Here is a 14,554-nt window from a genome sequence, read left to right as displayed (position 1 = left end):
ACTAATGCAACATCTTAAGAACTGTTGCAGGGTATATGGGAACTCTTTGTGCTATCTATCACTGCAACTTTTCTATGAATCTAAAACTATTCTAAAACAAAAAGATTGTTTAAAAAAAAAGATTAATTCCCGGCCGGGCACGGTGGCTCACGCCTGTAATCCCAGCACTTTGGGAGGCCGAGGCGGGCAGATCACGAGGTCAGGAGATGGAGACCGTCTTGGCTAACATGGTGCAACCCCGTCTCTACTAAAAATACAAAAAAAATTAGCTGGGCTTGGCGGCGCAAGCCTGTAGTCCCAGCTACTTTGGAGGCTGAGGCAGTAGAATTGCTTCAACCCAGGAGGCGGAGCTTGCAGAGAGCCGAGATCGCGCCACTGCACTACAACCTGGATGACAGTGCAAGACTCTGTCTCAAAAAAAAAAAAGGTTAATTTCCATAAAAAATTAACTCAGAAAGACATTAGAAGTTGGGTCTTATTAATATCACCCCAAAATTAATTTAGTTCAAACATCACCCTAAAATTAATTGATTGTATGTGGGAGATGTGTGTGTATATGAAGTAATTGATTTTGGGGGGTGTTTAATGATTTGTAAGTTAAATTATGTTGATGAACTTGGACTTGTTCAGTGCAGTTAAATGAAACTGCAGTATTATTTTGGAAAACAATTCTTTTAAATATCCTGTAATTTTTAAGTATTGAATTCTTTATATCTTAAAGTTTCTAGAAGGTAGATAAGTCTATCAATTCATAATGCAGGAATATAATATTGAAATAAAATCATGGGTGACCTTCATATCTGCTGGAATGGATGGCCTCTTGAGAAATTAACCTGTTTTCCTGGTCCTAAACTAAATGAGCGTTGTATGTTGAAACTTTTAATGACTGATGTTTGTTTGTTTGTTTGTTTGGTTTGTTTTTCACTGCAATGTATATCATGTCTTTGTCTGAAAAGGAAGCTATCTTTTTTTAATCATAAATTTAACATCTTCCCTGTCATTACATTACATAATAATAGTTCTAAAAAACATGTTACCTACAAGACTTACTAGAGCAGTATATAAACTGTTCTGAAGTACCGGCAAGCATCCAGGGATGAAAAATACTGGGAATAAGTGGTTGTCTCCTTATGAGGTCCTCTCCCTTCAATGTGAGAGTAAACATGGGTAATTGGAAATGTTGCTGTCTTCTAAGAACTGTACTGTGCTGTTTTTCCCCCTTAGGTTTATGATGCTGCAGTAAGGTGGTTGAAATATGATGAACCTAATCGCCAGCCATTTATGGTTGATATCCTTGCTAAAGTCAGGTTTCCTCTTATATCAAAGAATTTCTTAAGTAAAACGGTACAAGCTGAACCACTTATTCAAGACAATCCTGAATGCCTTAAGATGGTGATAAGTAAGTTGCCTTAATATATTTGTAACCTGATCATGTAGCCAGTTTCTCATGGGCTTAAAACCCTTTAGAGTGGAGTAGACTCAGTAAAGAAGCATTCAAGATTTTGCTCTTCTAGAAGTTAATCTCTTGGGTTTCTGAACTGTACACCTGGAAGGCACTTGGCCTCAGCCCTTATTTTATAGGGGTATATATGATAGAAGTACAAATTACTTATGCTTTTTCTACTCATATACAATAACTTTCACGTACTTTGTTTCTAGTGTTTCCTTTTTTATTTTACTTAGCCAGGTAGTGTACTCTGATCACTTTTTCTTTCCCTTTTTTTTTTTTTCAGTTTCAAATTTTATTTCATTAACTTAAAACATGTACCAAATGTTTATTTCAAATCTAATTGAAATTTATCTGAAACAAGTAACTTATTTCAAGTAACTTATTGTACAGTCCATTCTCCATTTAAAAATATTCTTTCTTCCAAAAAAAAACTGCATCGAAAGACAAAAAGTCTTTTATACTGCATAAAAGCGAGATGCAAACTTCTGATGTAAATTTGTTTCACTGTCTACTCTGATGATAAAGATGAGAGGTACAAGTGTTCACAGTTCGTTCAATAATGCAAACATAAAGCTTCTGTTTTCCTCTGATACAAATTAGAAGCCTCCATTCATGTCTCCTAAGTAGTACCACATACTTGATGCTGATCCTAGGTTGCTTCTTTTTCTTTCCTTTCCCTTTTTTACTTCCTGCCCCTTGTTGAAGACTTTGGTCACCACCTCCTGTTTTTTGTGTCCTTGTTTTTAGTTTAGGTATCATTTCTGCTGCATACAACATTACTGACTTACCTAGGAACCAGAAGTGAGGCTTAGTGTATAATGTGATGGGAACCGTACAAGGCAAAGGCTGCCATCTTGTTAGAGCTGGACCCAGACTGTGCCTCTGTATTGGACATCACAATTCCATTCTCTAGAGTACATTTTATTTTTCTCAAGAAATACATTAAGTCCAACTGCTGAACATACATCTTGAATCTCTGTAGCTGTAGAATTTACAATAGCCTTACTTATGGGGCTTCGCCTTCCCTCGGTGATGGTCTTCTTATTATTTAAATAAGCAGGATAGATACAAATAAACCTGTCCTGGTTGGCCAGGGAATGTGGGGCAGCGTAAGCCATCTTCACAGGAGTCCAAACATCAACAACCCAGAAGCTGCAGGGAGAAACCTAGGAGGAACCCAGCTCTCCACATTTTCTTTCTTAAACAGTATTTTATCTTTCTTTTTTGGCCCAGAGCTAAAACTTGCCACATTGTTTCATTTGCTTTTTTTTTGACTTGCTGGCTAAGTCCCAACCCCTCCACACCTTTGTAAAATGCCACTTAATAAAATTGTCTATACAATTAAACAATCTGTTGTTTAAAATTGTCTATACAATTAAACAGTCTGTCTTGGAAACCTGTCTTGTAGAACCTTCCTTTTGCCTATTCCAATATGAACTGTTTGCTCTCTAGGCCTGAGGCACAGTTCCTATCCTGGGGCTTCCTTCTCCACAATCCTGGGAAGCCTTTTCACTCCTCTTCTGTTAGATCTGTTGTCTTGTTGGATCCTGGCTTTCCTCTATCTTAATTCTTTTTGTTTGATGCAACATATCCTCTAAAAAGTTCCTAATAGAGAATATAATCAGTGAATATTTGGAGACTTGACAAATTTCATGTTTATTTTACCGTAAAATATTGAAGGAGGCTGGGCACACTAGCCCACACTTCTCATCACAACACTTTGGGAGGTCAAGGCAGGAAGATTGCTTGAGGTCAGGTGTTTGAGATTCACCTGGGCAACATAGATTCCAACTCTACAAAAAAAAAAAAAAAAAAAAAAAAAACCTAGCCGGGCATGGTGGCATGTACCTGTGATCCTAACTATTCCAGAGGCTGAGGCAGGACGATTGCTTGAGCCCAGGAGTTTGAGTTACAGTGAGCTCTGATACTGCCACTGCACTACTCCAGCCTGGGTAACAGAGTGAGACCCTGTCTCTTGAACAAAGAAAAGTTAAACTGAACATAGAGTTATGCGCTGAAAATCATTTTCAGTTAGAATTTATCCACTAGCTTCCAGTGTTACTTTTGAGAAGTCTAGTGCCAGTCTGATTCTTTTCATTTTTTTTATTATCCATCTTTGTCTCTTGGCCTTTTTCTGAGAGAGAGCCTGATTTTTTTTCAACCCTTTTATTTCAGCTATAATTTTTAATTTCTGGAGTTTTTATTCTCTAATTTCTTATTTCATGGCTGCAATATCTTATTCTAAAGTAGTCTGTGTAGTGCTTTTGAAGTTTTCTTATGTTGTCTGTATTTTCTATATTATTTTGTGTTTTCCTTTTTTCAGTGAAAGCTTGTCTTAAATATTTGATTTTATATCATATGAGAATGAGTTATTACAAAACTGTTAGATCAGGCTGTATATATGAGTGGGCATCTCAGTTCTTTGCTAAACTGTAGCATAATCAGAATAGCTGGTCATTTTTTAAATTGGGGGCCCCCAGATGTTAGTATTTGTAGATACTGTCTCAGGGAACTATAAGCTGGGTGTAGGCATTTGGGAACTGGATAAGGTAATATTTTGCTATGCAGACTTTCACTTAATCCATATTTTTATTTTACTTTTTTTTTTTTTTTTTTTTTTTTGAGATGGAGTCTCACTCTGTCATCTAGGTTGGAGTACAGTGGTACAATCACAACTCACTGCAGACTTGACCTCCCCAGCACAAGTGATCCTTTCACCTCAGCCTCCCAAGTAGCTAGGACACTATCGCCAGCTAATTTTTTATTTTTTTGTCAAGATGAGGTCTCACTATCTTACTCAAGCTGGTCTCAAACTCCTGGGCTCAAGCAATCCTGCTTGCTACCTAGGCCTCCCCAAGATGCTGGGATTATAGGTGTGAACCACAGTGCCTGGCCTTAGTCCATGTTTCCAGACTCCCTTCCTTCTCTGTGCTGTTCCCTGAGTCTGGAACATTTCTGATTCAGTATTTCCAAAGACCAATCCTGTCTCCTATGGTGGTACAGGTACAGTGGATACCTGACTGTGCAAGAGGGAAAGGAAAACTGGAAGTTCAATTGTGGTTTGTTCAGTATTTTAGAGTTCTCTTATTTTCTTTCCTTCCTGCACTTCTGGGTACTTACTATCTCCAATTATGAGCCTTTTCAGGATTCTGCAGGGTAATTTGGCTTGCTTTTCATTGGTGTCTCCTGGCACAACCATTGAGGTTTAACAGACACTCCATCTGCTAGCTGTCTTCATTAATTGTGTTTTGGGGTTACAAATCTCTTAGTATTATCAAAGATAGAATTTGTGTTTCTTGTTTCCTTGTTGTTTGAGATAGCTTTCAAGAGAAGAGGAGAAAAAAGATCTTAAAATGGCAAGTCTGATCTCATGTTGTTTTTATATTGTTAAGTCTGAACCAGTCTTTTCCTTTGTGATGTGGTTGGAAAGATCTTCCCTGTTCCGAGGTGATTTTAAAAAATTACCTAAATTTTCCTGTTGTGCATTTATCACTTATAGATTGTTGTTTCTTCTTTTTCTCCTCCTCCTCCTCCTCCTCCTCCTGCTTCTGCTGCTTCTGCTCCTGCTTCTGCTTCTTCTGCTCCTGCTTCTAATTTTAAGCCTGTATCTTACTGAAATCTCTTTGGTGTGAAATAAATAATTTTTTTATAATATAGCTGATAAGATGGCTCAATACCATTATTGACTAATTCGTTTTTTTCCCACTGATTTGAAACATGGTAGACTACATTTCCACATATCTGTATGTATACATCACTTCTCAGTCTTGGCTAAAATCAAGTGTAGTGTAGGTATACATACCCATAGTCAGTTTCTTTTCTACTTCATTCTAATACCTTTTAATTATTGTTGTACTTCATTTAAAATGCCATGTGTCTCTGGAGAATTTGTAATTTTCTTACTAGTGCAGTGGCACCATCTCGGCTCACTGCAACCTCTGCCTTCTGGGTACAAATGATTCTTGTGCCTCAGCCTCTCAAGTAGCTGGGATTACAGGCACACACCACCACACCCAGATACTTTTTGTATTTTTAGCAGAGACACGGTTTCACCATGTTGGTCAGGCTGGTCTCAAACTCCTTGCCTCAAGAGATCCACCCGCCTTAGCCTCCCAAAGTGCTGGGATTACAGGTATGGGCCACCATACCTGGCCCAGGCTGGTCAGTTTTTATGATCTTTTTTCCTTGCTTGTGTTTTCAGCTCTTGCTTTACTTTAACTCTTCAAATGTTATTTTATGTTCTGTGTTTGATAATGCCAGTATCTGAAGTCCCTGAAGAACAGTGATGCTATTTATTGGTTCTGTTGACTTATTTATGGTGGCTTAATTCCTTATATGTTTTGTAATTTTGAATGGTGTGCTTATATTTGATTGACTTTAATCACAAGGAATATTGAGAGGCTTAGGTTGTGTCTTCTCTGTTCTCTGGTAGGTCTTCTTTGTTCTCCTCAATAGGATAATGGTGTTTGCTTTTGCCAAGTTCCACAGGGAACAACAATCCAGGACTACTTTGAGTTTTCTTTGGCTTATGATTTCCTAGACTTGCAGGTAGGGTAAATTCAAACTTCAAACCCTCATAAGGGTAGGGCTGTAAATATAAGTTATCAAAAGAGGGAGACTACCTCTGCCCGAAGCTGAAGTTGAAACAGACCAATTATTGCTGCTGCTTCTGCCATTAGGCAGATATTTTTCTTAGCCTGTCTTTCCACTCAAAGTATAACCAAGTGATCCAGCTTTATCTCAGTTCCAACTCCTTATCTTGAGCAGATCCAAGACTATCTTCTCTGCCTTCTACAGCCAAAAAAAGCAATTTCTAGGTTTCCAGTATTTTCACTAGACTTATCACATAACTACTGCTTACTAGTATTATGCAGTTTTAGGTAAGTAGACTCAATGTTGTCCCTAGATTGGAAAAAAATATATCCATACAATGTAATGTTCTATAGTTACTAAAAATATTTTACATGAATATCTAGTAATGTGGAAATTTTTCATAAATGGCAAAGGAATAAAATAGTATTTTTTAATTAAATGAAAACAAAACTGAAAAAGACTATGTTTGAACCTAGTTGAGGTTGTCAAGGGAAAAGGAGAAGAGGTGTGTGTCAAGGACACATCCTTACAAATACCTATATTTAAGGAGTGCAAGAAGATTTTTTTAAAACAAATAGGGGTGACCACAAAGCTACTTGAACCAAAGACTGGTGTCTTGAAAAACCATGATATAAGAGAGTGTTTAGAAGGTAGAACATAGGTGGCCACTTGTCTTTTTAAATACAGAGAGGAAAGAAAATCAGGACCAAGAAGATGCCTTTACATTAGGACTTTCATCTCTCAGATTTTTTATACATGCTAATGTCAGGTTTTTTTGTTATGCCCAATTCCCAAACTGTGTGTTATTTTTCTGGCCTTAGAATTTCACTGGGTAGAGAGCTGCTCCTATTTCTTCATACATGGTCTGGGCTGTTGAAAACAACCAGCCAGTCTCAGAATCTAGTATTTAGTTCTTACATGGATTCTGAACTGATTTAGAAACAGGATAGCAGCATTGTTTCAGAAATTCAGCCAAGCGTGAGGATTAGACACTGGAGCAGGATGCTTTGTTTTACTAGGCTTATTACATTTTTTTCTTTTCCTTTTTTAAAATAAAGAATAGTGGGTTGTTCTATTACTTCTTGACTAAGCACAAGCAGCTAAGATACTTCCAAGCTTTGGGGCCTGGGCACAGCTAAATTGGGGAAAGGCTTCCAGCCTCTCTTTTTCAGACCATCATTTGTCTTCCTACCACCTGACTTTGTTGCCTTCCCAGAGTAGAAGAAAAACAGAAAAGACGATTGAAAAATAGAATAAAACTTCAAAGTGCACAAAGCCTCCACAAAGGGCCAGGCCAACTTGGTGTTTTAGTTGTTGTTTTTTTGAGACAGAGTTTTGCACTGTCAGCTGGACTAGAGTGCGATGGCACTATCTTGGCTCTCTGCAACCTCCGTCTCCTGGGTTCAAGTGATTGTCCTGCCTCAGCCTCCCGAGTAGCTGGGCTTACAGGTGCCTGCCACCACACCCAGCTAATTTTTTGTATTTTTACTACAGACAGGGTTTCACTGTGTTGGCCAGTCTGGTCTCAAACTCCTTACCTCATGATCCACCTGCCTCAGCCTCCCAAAGTGCTGGGATTACAGGCATGACCCACCATGCCCAGCCCAGGCCAACTTCTTACTGAAAATTTACAAGTCATTATGCCTAAATCTGGAAAGAATCACTCCCAGAGGAATAAGCCTAAGCAACAACAAGCTCCTCAGAGAAAGGTACCAAAGTGTCCCCTAATACGATTCTTGGGGAGGAAAAAAAGGCCCATCAGTGTAGGAGACAAAGGCATGCTTCCTCCAATGTGTCAGCACAGTTGACCACAGTCAGCCACTTTTAGCCCATGACCTGTTGGCTGGAGGGAAGGAGAGAGACAAGAGGAAACTATTGTCTCTCTCCTTCCCTCCTACCTTTCTCTTACTGGGAGTATTGCATATATAGACTACACAGTCCACCTTCAAACTGTGTGGGAACCCTCCAGAGCAGTGGCTCTAAAACCCTTCCCTAGAGTTTCTGATTCAGAAGGTCTGGGCTAGTGTTCATTAATTAGGATTTTCAGCACACTTTTAGGTGATACTGATGCTTCTGGTTATGGAACCACACTTCAAGAACTACCTACAGGCTACATGCAGATTTGAGCTAATGTGGTTTTCACAGTTGTAAAGGACTGTAAAATAAACAAAGAACATTCTACAGAAACCATATGTGGTCTGTGAAGTCTGTCTGTCCCTCTACAGAAAAAATTTTCAGACCTTTGACCTAGAGCATGCATTAGCATGCCTTGGCCTCTGAAATATCCAGCTGTTGAATGCAAAAGAGCTTCTACTCAAACTGCAATGGGAGAAATGATAAATATTAATGAAGATGTTCATTAATTCACCAGCTATTCTCTGAATGAGTTTCCTTCCTCTATCCTTTTTATAAAGACCCAACATAGCCTCATTTATAGAAATGTTTTGCATGTATCAGGTATTTTTGGGTCAGCCATGCTGGCTGAGGCCTGCATTCCTAGTGCTTTGGGAGACTGATGTGAGAGGATTGCTGAGCCTAAGAGTTGAAGATTATTCTGAGCTGTGATGGCGCTACTGCACTCCAGCCCAAGTGACAGAGCAAAACCTTGGCTTTAGAAAAAAAAAAAAAAAGGCCTGATTTTATTTTTAGATTGATAATATTTTACAATTCAAAAGGTATTAAAAGGATACATCGTAAAAAGAAAGTCTCCCTGTACATCTTTTCCCTACTCTCATTCTCTTACCCTGGAGATTAACATTATTATCTAGATTAACATTATCATCTTGTATATACCCTTCCAGAGGTAGTCTTGAGATTGTACATATAGTCATTTACTTATATCCATATATACATTACCTGCATAAAATGTGTATCATTGCATTAAAATATACATTTTTAATACAAACAGTGTTGCGCTCTGCATACTGTTCTACATCTTGCATTTTTCTATTCCAAGTTATTTCTTGGAGATCATTCCATGCATACATACTAACCTTTCTCATCTTAACAGCCACATATAATGTTCTATTATATAGACATGGCATAATTTTTAACCACTTCCCTAACAGTGAACTTTAGGTTGATAAACTCCTAGAAAGGGAATTCCTGGGTTTAAGGGTATGTACATTTATAATTTTTGTAGATTGGGATATATCACCCTTCCCATGGTTATACCCATCCACATCCCTACCATCAATGGAAGAAAGTGCCGCCTCCCATGATACAACCATATTATACCCTCTGATCCAGGCAGTTTGATCTTGGCCAATCTGATAAGTGAAAAAAGTATGGTTTTAATTTGTATTTTTTTAACTGGAACACTCAAGCATCTTTTCATATGTTTAAGAGTTATTTATACTTCTTTTTCTGTAAACTATATTCAGATACTTCACCTAATTTTTGGTTGTTATTGGTAATTCTTGTAAATTAATAGTGTCTTTTAGTAGTATTTTTTATTATTTATAAATAATTTCCTAGTTTGTCATCTTTTAATTCTGCCCTTTTTTTGTGCTGTACACTATTTTAACTTAAAATTTTATAAAGTTAAGTCTGAACATTTTTCATTTTTTTCTGGCTTCTGTTTTTGGTCATTCTTAGCCTTCTCCATTCTGGGCTTTTTTTTTTCCCTTTTTTTTAAGCTTCAGTACATTTATGAGATTTTAAAAATATATTCCGATTTTTACTGATTTGGAATTGAGAGCGAAATATGAGGTGGGGTATAATTTCTTTCTTCATATTGTTGTCTAACATAGACAATCCACCTTTCCCACACTGACTTGAAGTGATACTTTAACAGTTTTTGATTGTTAAGTGGCACTGACAAAATTAAGGAATTGCTGAAGGAAAAGGATCGTGATAGATCACAATAGTTCTGACCTTACTGCATTTTTAGTCATGTAAGACAGTGCTTCTCAAAGTTTTATGTACATCATAATTACTATGGGGTGTTAAATATACAGATGCTGATTCAGTAGGTCTGGGATAGGGCCTGGGATTCAGCATTTCTAACAAACTCCCAAATACTGAAGCCTCTGGTCTTTGAACCACATTTTAAGTGGCAAGATTTAAGAAGCCCTTTAAAATACCAATTCCTAGACTCTACCTAGAGGTTTTTATTTAATTGGTCTGTGGTAGGTCCCAGGTATAAATAGTTTCAGAGATTTTCTAGGTGATTCTAATGTACAGTTAAGATTGGGAACCACTGGGTTAGGAGATCTGGATTTCAGTAATTATTATTTTGGCACCTGTTGCTTGAGGAGCCAGATAATTCACTGTTACATAGTAAGTTGCTTACTGGGTGGGGCAGTCTTAGAATAATGGTAATTGCTGAGAATAATGACTTGGTTAGTACTCAGGTTCTTAGTTCTCCTTCCTCTTTCCCCTCACCTTCCTCAAATGCTATAGAAAGACGATAAAAGAAGGTTACTGAAAGGCAATGTTATGTCTGGGTATTTCCTTTTCAAAGCACTGGTTAGTGCTGGAAGTTCTTGAAAAGTTGCCGTGTATTTTACTACAGGTGGAATGAGGTACCATCTACTGTCTCCAGAGGACCGAGAAGAACTTGTAGATGGCACAAGACCTAGAAGAAAGAAACATGACTACCGCATAGCACTATTTGGAGGCTCTCAACCACAGTCTTGTAGATATTTTAACCCAAAGGTAACTAATTTTTATTCTTGTTTTTTGTTGTTGTTGTTTTTGAAATCACTGAACCATAAGACACTAACCACAAGTAGTAATAACTCATACCTTTAAAGATGTTAGTTTATGGTGTTCTTTCACTTACCTTATGAGATACATAGATCATTTTACAGATAAGGAAATCAGGCTTAGTCACATTCCAAATGTTTTTCCTTAATTGTTCTGAAATGCTGCATGGTAACCACTGCCAAAAAGGGAAGCTAGTTCTGACTTCTTTTTGTCAGCAGCTCCTTGCATTCATTACAACTTCTTCCTTTCCTTATTTACCATTTTCAATGAAAATCTGCTTCTGGGGCTATATTTGTTTGTTTTTTCTCCTTAGTGATTTTAATATAAAATAATACTTATTCTAGAATATTTGGAAAACCTAGAAAACCACAAAGAAAAAAGATTAAATGACCTTTATTTGAACCATCTAGAAATGATCACCAAGTTTAGTGAACTTTTCATTATATCATACCAACTGGGTCAGGAGAGCTTGAGTCATAGGTATAAGAATACAAATTTTTTTTCAATAGATCATTACTTACACCCGTTTGAGATATTTCTACTCCTTGTTTCTTAGACCTGTGTGTTTTGGCTGTGGGAGAAAGGATACCATATTTTTCTGGTACTACATGTATTGCTGGGGAAGAGCAAACACCACAATTCTAAAGGATAACACCCCAAACTTGCAAGGTGGTATCCGTAAGTGGTGCTGAATCCAAACACATAAAGATCTTTTTTTTTTTTAACTGAGTGAGAGAATCCAGAAAGGTGGAATCCAGGAGAGGAAAGCAGCTTCCACACTGAGTGGAAGGAAATAGAGAGAGATGGAGTTTGGGAAGAGAAGACAGGCTTCCATGAAGGGAGTGTTCATGGAAGGGGACTCCAGAGGGAAAATCCAGGATAGAGAAAAACAGCTTCCATGAGCACAAGAGTGTTCGTGGAAGGTGATCCAAATATGGAGTCCCACACATAATGATTTCTTTCATCATTTTGCAAACCCATTTTTGGTTGGCTAGATACCTGATGAGACCTAGAGCATTATTTCAAACCTACATCCATCTAGGTAAACCACTAGTGACTGCTCAAGACTTGATAAAAACTGACCTTAGGCTTTCTCTCCTAAAAGGTATAATGGACAGTAAAATGAACTGCTTGGAATTCTATCAAGTCAGAACACTTTCCTTCATATTCTCCTTCAAAACAATTCCTGAGGGGGTACCACAATGCTTTTGCCACTCATTATTGGCTATTACTATATCAAAAGTGAACCAAACCCAGGCCTCTCAAATTTGTTAGCTGATGTATAGTGAACACTTCTGTGAAAGCATAGTCCTGGTTGAGGGAGAAAGATAGTGAATTAGATGAAGGGCTACTGGATAAGGACTGTCATTACCTATTTGGGTATTTTGTGCCTTTGGAACCTCTGTAAGCCCAGTCTTGCATTTACATGCTACATTATTGGTTGAAGGCATGCTGTATTTGTGGCTAGGCAGGTCAGGTAAAATTGTTAAAGATGGATTCATGACATGGTCACCTGATTTCCTTGGTGTCAGACATTTACCATCAGAACCTCGTGGCCAGCTGGGAATTGTCTACTGAAGGAATGACACCTGTATAAAGGAGGTTGGCCTTGCTCCAGAATTTGGGGCATGCTCCGATTATATCGAGACATGCCTCAAGCTACATGCAATATCCTAATGTCCCAAGGTCACAGGCAGCTGAGCCATACTACTATAGCCCGTCCCACCTAGAAATATTTCTCCTCGGCCAGGCGCAGTGGCTCATGCCTGTAATCCCAGCACTTTGGGACGCTGAGGCGGGTAGATCACAAGGTCTTGGAGTTCAAGACCAGCCTGGCTAAGATGGTGAAACCCTGTCTTTACTAAAAATACAAAAAAATTAGCCAGGCGTAGTGGTGGGCACCTGTAATCCCAGCTACTTGGGAGACTGAGGCAAAGAATTGCTTGAACTCAGGAGGTGGAGGTTGCAGTGAGCCAAGATCACACTACTGCACTCCAGCCTGGGCAACAGAGTGAGACTCTGTCTCAACAAAAAAAAAGAGAAAGATTTCTCCTACTCTAGATTTTACTTGTAACTGATAACTTTTCGATTTACCCAGAAGTGTAATAACCATATGCCATCTCTAATACGTAAGAGTGCTTGGGAGCAGCAAGCTGTCCTTCATTTCCAAGGGGTTATACCAACATGCTGTAGATCAGGACTTTACAAACTTTTCTATAAAGGGCCAGAGTAAATATTTTCAGCTTTGCAGGCCATCTATTCTCTTACCCAGTAGCAGGAAAGCCGCCATAAACAATACATAAGCAAATGGTCATGGCTGTGTTTCGATAAGACTTTATTTACAGGCCAAGTGCAGTGGCTCATACCTGTAATCCCTGTACTTTGGGAGTCTGAGGTGGGTAGCTCACGTGAGGTCAGGAGTTCTAGACCAGCCTAGCCAACATGGTAAAACTCTGTCTCTACTAAAAATACAAAAAGTTAGCTAGGCATGACAGTGCATGTGTGTAATTTCAGCTACTCGAGAGGCTGAGGTAGGAGAATCACTTGAACCCGGGAAGTGACTTTGTTTACAAAACCAGCTAGGGGGCCAGATTTGGCCTTCAGGCCATAGTTGGCCAACCTCTGCTCTAGACCTGAGAACATCTAGGGACTTTGATGCAATCAGCACTGTATTCTAGGCTAATTTATCTTCTGTCCTGTCAAGCACATTTCTTACCAAGACATATAGGATCCTTTCCATTTTCTGGTCTCCAGAACTGGTTAGCATTATGTGCATCAACATAGGAGACTAGTATGTGACCCTGGGAAGGTGAGATGGTCCAGGATGCCTGCAGCTTAGATTATGGCATGGAGCTAAAGAGTCAAGGGATCCTTGAAGTCAGACCATGACATTTAAAAATTTTCCCTCCCAGCTGAAAAGATACTCGATCTAGTGGTCTGGGTAGATAGAAACAGAAATATGCATTAGCCAAAGTGTTAGCTATATGCCAAGTTTTCCTGGTTATATTAATCTGACCCAGTAAGAAGACCACATCTAGTCCTGTTGCAAAAAAGTTACCAGTCTCAGCAGTTACTCCAAGGCAGCTGTTCCTCTTATATTTTGGTAGAGAAGACTTCATCAGCTTCTCTTTGTTACATAACACTTAACACCATAACCCATAGAACAAATATGCTGCCAGATAGCAAAATCACCTCAACAAGGATGGAGGATCATTTAGATTAGTTAATCACCATCATATTTGGACTGTCCCTATTGGGTCGCTCTTGGCTCAGACATCGATTTCTGGTCTATTCCTTCATCTCCAGAATATAGGTTGTTTTTTTTTTTTTCTACCTGAATAAATCTGGCTTTTTCAATAGAAGACTTGGTGACTAGCAGGTGCCATGAGAATTCATGGCCTTTGTAATATCCAGTAAGCACAGTGTCCTCACTGTAAGGACACTGGCAATGGCTATTTGTTTTTTAATTTTTCAGGATTCTTTTGAGTGAAGAACAGGAAAATGATAAACTTTTTTTTTTCCCAAGCAAAAACTGAAATGATAGTTTAAATTGTAATGTTAGGCCAGCACAGTGGCTCACGCCTGTAATCCCAGCACTTTGGGAAGCCAAGGTGGGTGGATCACCTGAGGTCAGGAGTTTGAGACCAGCCTGGGCAACATGGTAAAACCCCATCTCTACTAAAACTACAAAAAATAAGCTGAGCATGGTGGCAGGCGCCTGTAATCTCAGCTACTTGGGAGGCTCAGGCAGGAAAATCACTTCAATCTAAGAGGCAGAGGTTGCAGTGAGCCAAGAGTGCA

At 38.7% G+C, this 14,554-nt stretch overlaps 2 protein-coding genes across 4 annotated transcripts in view; one reads left to right on the top strand and one right to left on the bottom strand.

Moving 5' to 3' along the window:
• KLHL7 (kelch like family member 7) overlaps positions 1-14,554 on the top strand; it is a 78,220-nt gene that overhangs the window by 42,502 nt on the left and 21,164 nt on the right. For all 3 annotated transcript variants that reach the window (XM_012447793.2, XM_012447794.2, XM_012447795.2), the window contains exons 6-7: positions 1,225-1,399; positions 10,560-10,702. In XM_012447793.2, the coding sequence (XP_012303216.1) occupies positions 1,225-1,399; positions 10,560-10,702 (318 nt within the window). The remainder of the gene's footprint in view (positions 1-1,224; positions 1,400-10,559; positions 10,703-14,554) is intronic.
• LOC135276532 (signal recognition particle 19 kDa protein-like) lies at positions 2,308-2,568 on the bottom strand. The gene has a single exon (XM_064380545.1). The coding sequence runs from the start codon at positions 2,566-2,568 to the stop codon at positions 2,308-2,310; it is 261 nt and encodes an 86-aa protein (XP_064236615.1).

The sequence above is a fragment of the Aotus nancymaae genome, unplaced genomic scaffold, assembly GCF_030222135.1.
Source record: "Aotus nancymaae isolate 86718 unplaced genomic scaffold, 86718_ANA_hifiasm-v0.15.2.pri h1tg000025l, whole genome shotgun sequence".
NCBI classification, from domain to species: Eukaryota; Metazoa; Chordata; class Mammalia; order Primates; family Aotidae; genus Aotus; species Aotus nancymaae.
This window is presented reverse-complemented; position numbering and strand designations above follow the sequence as displayed.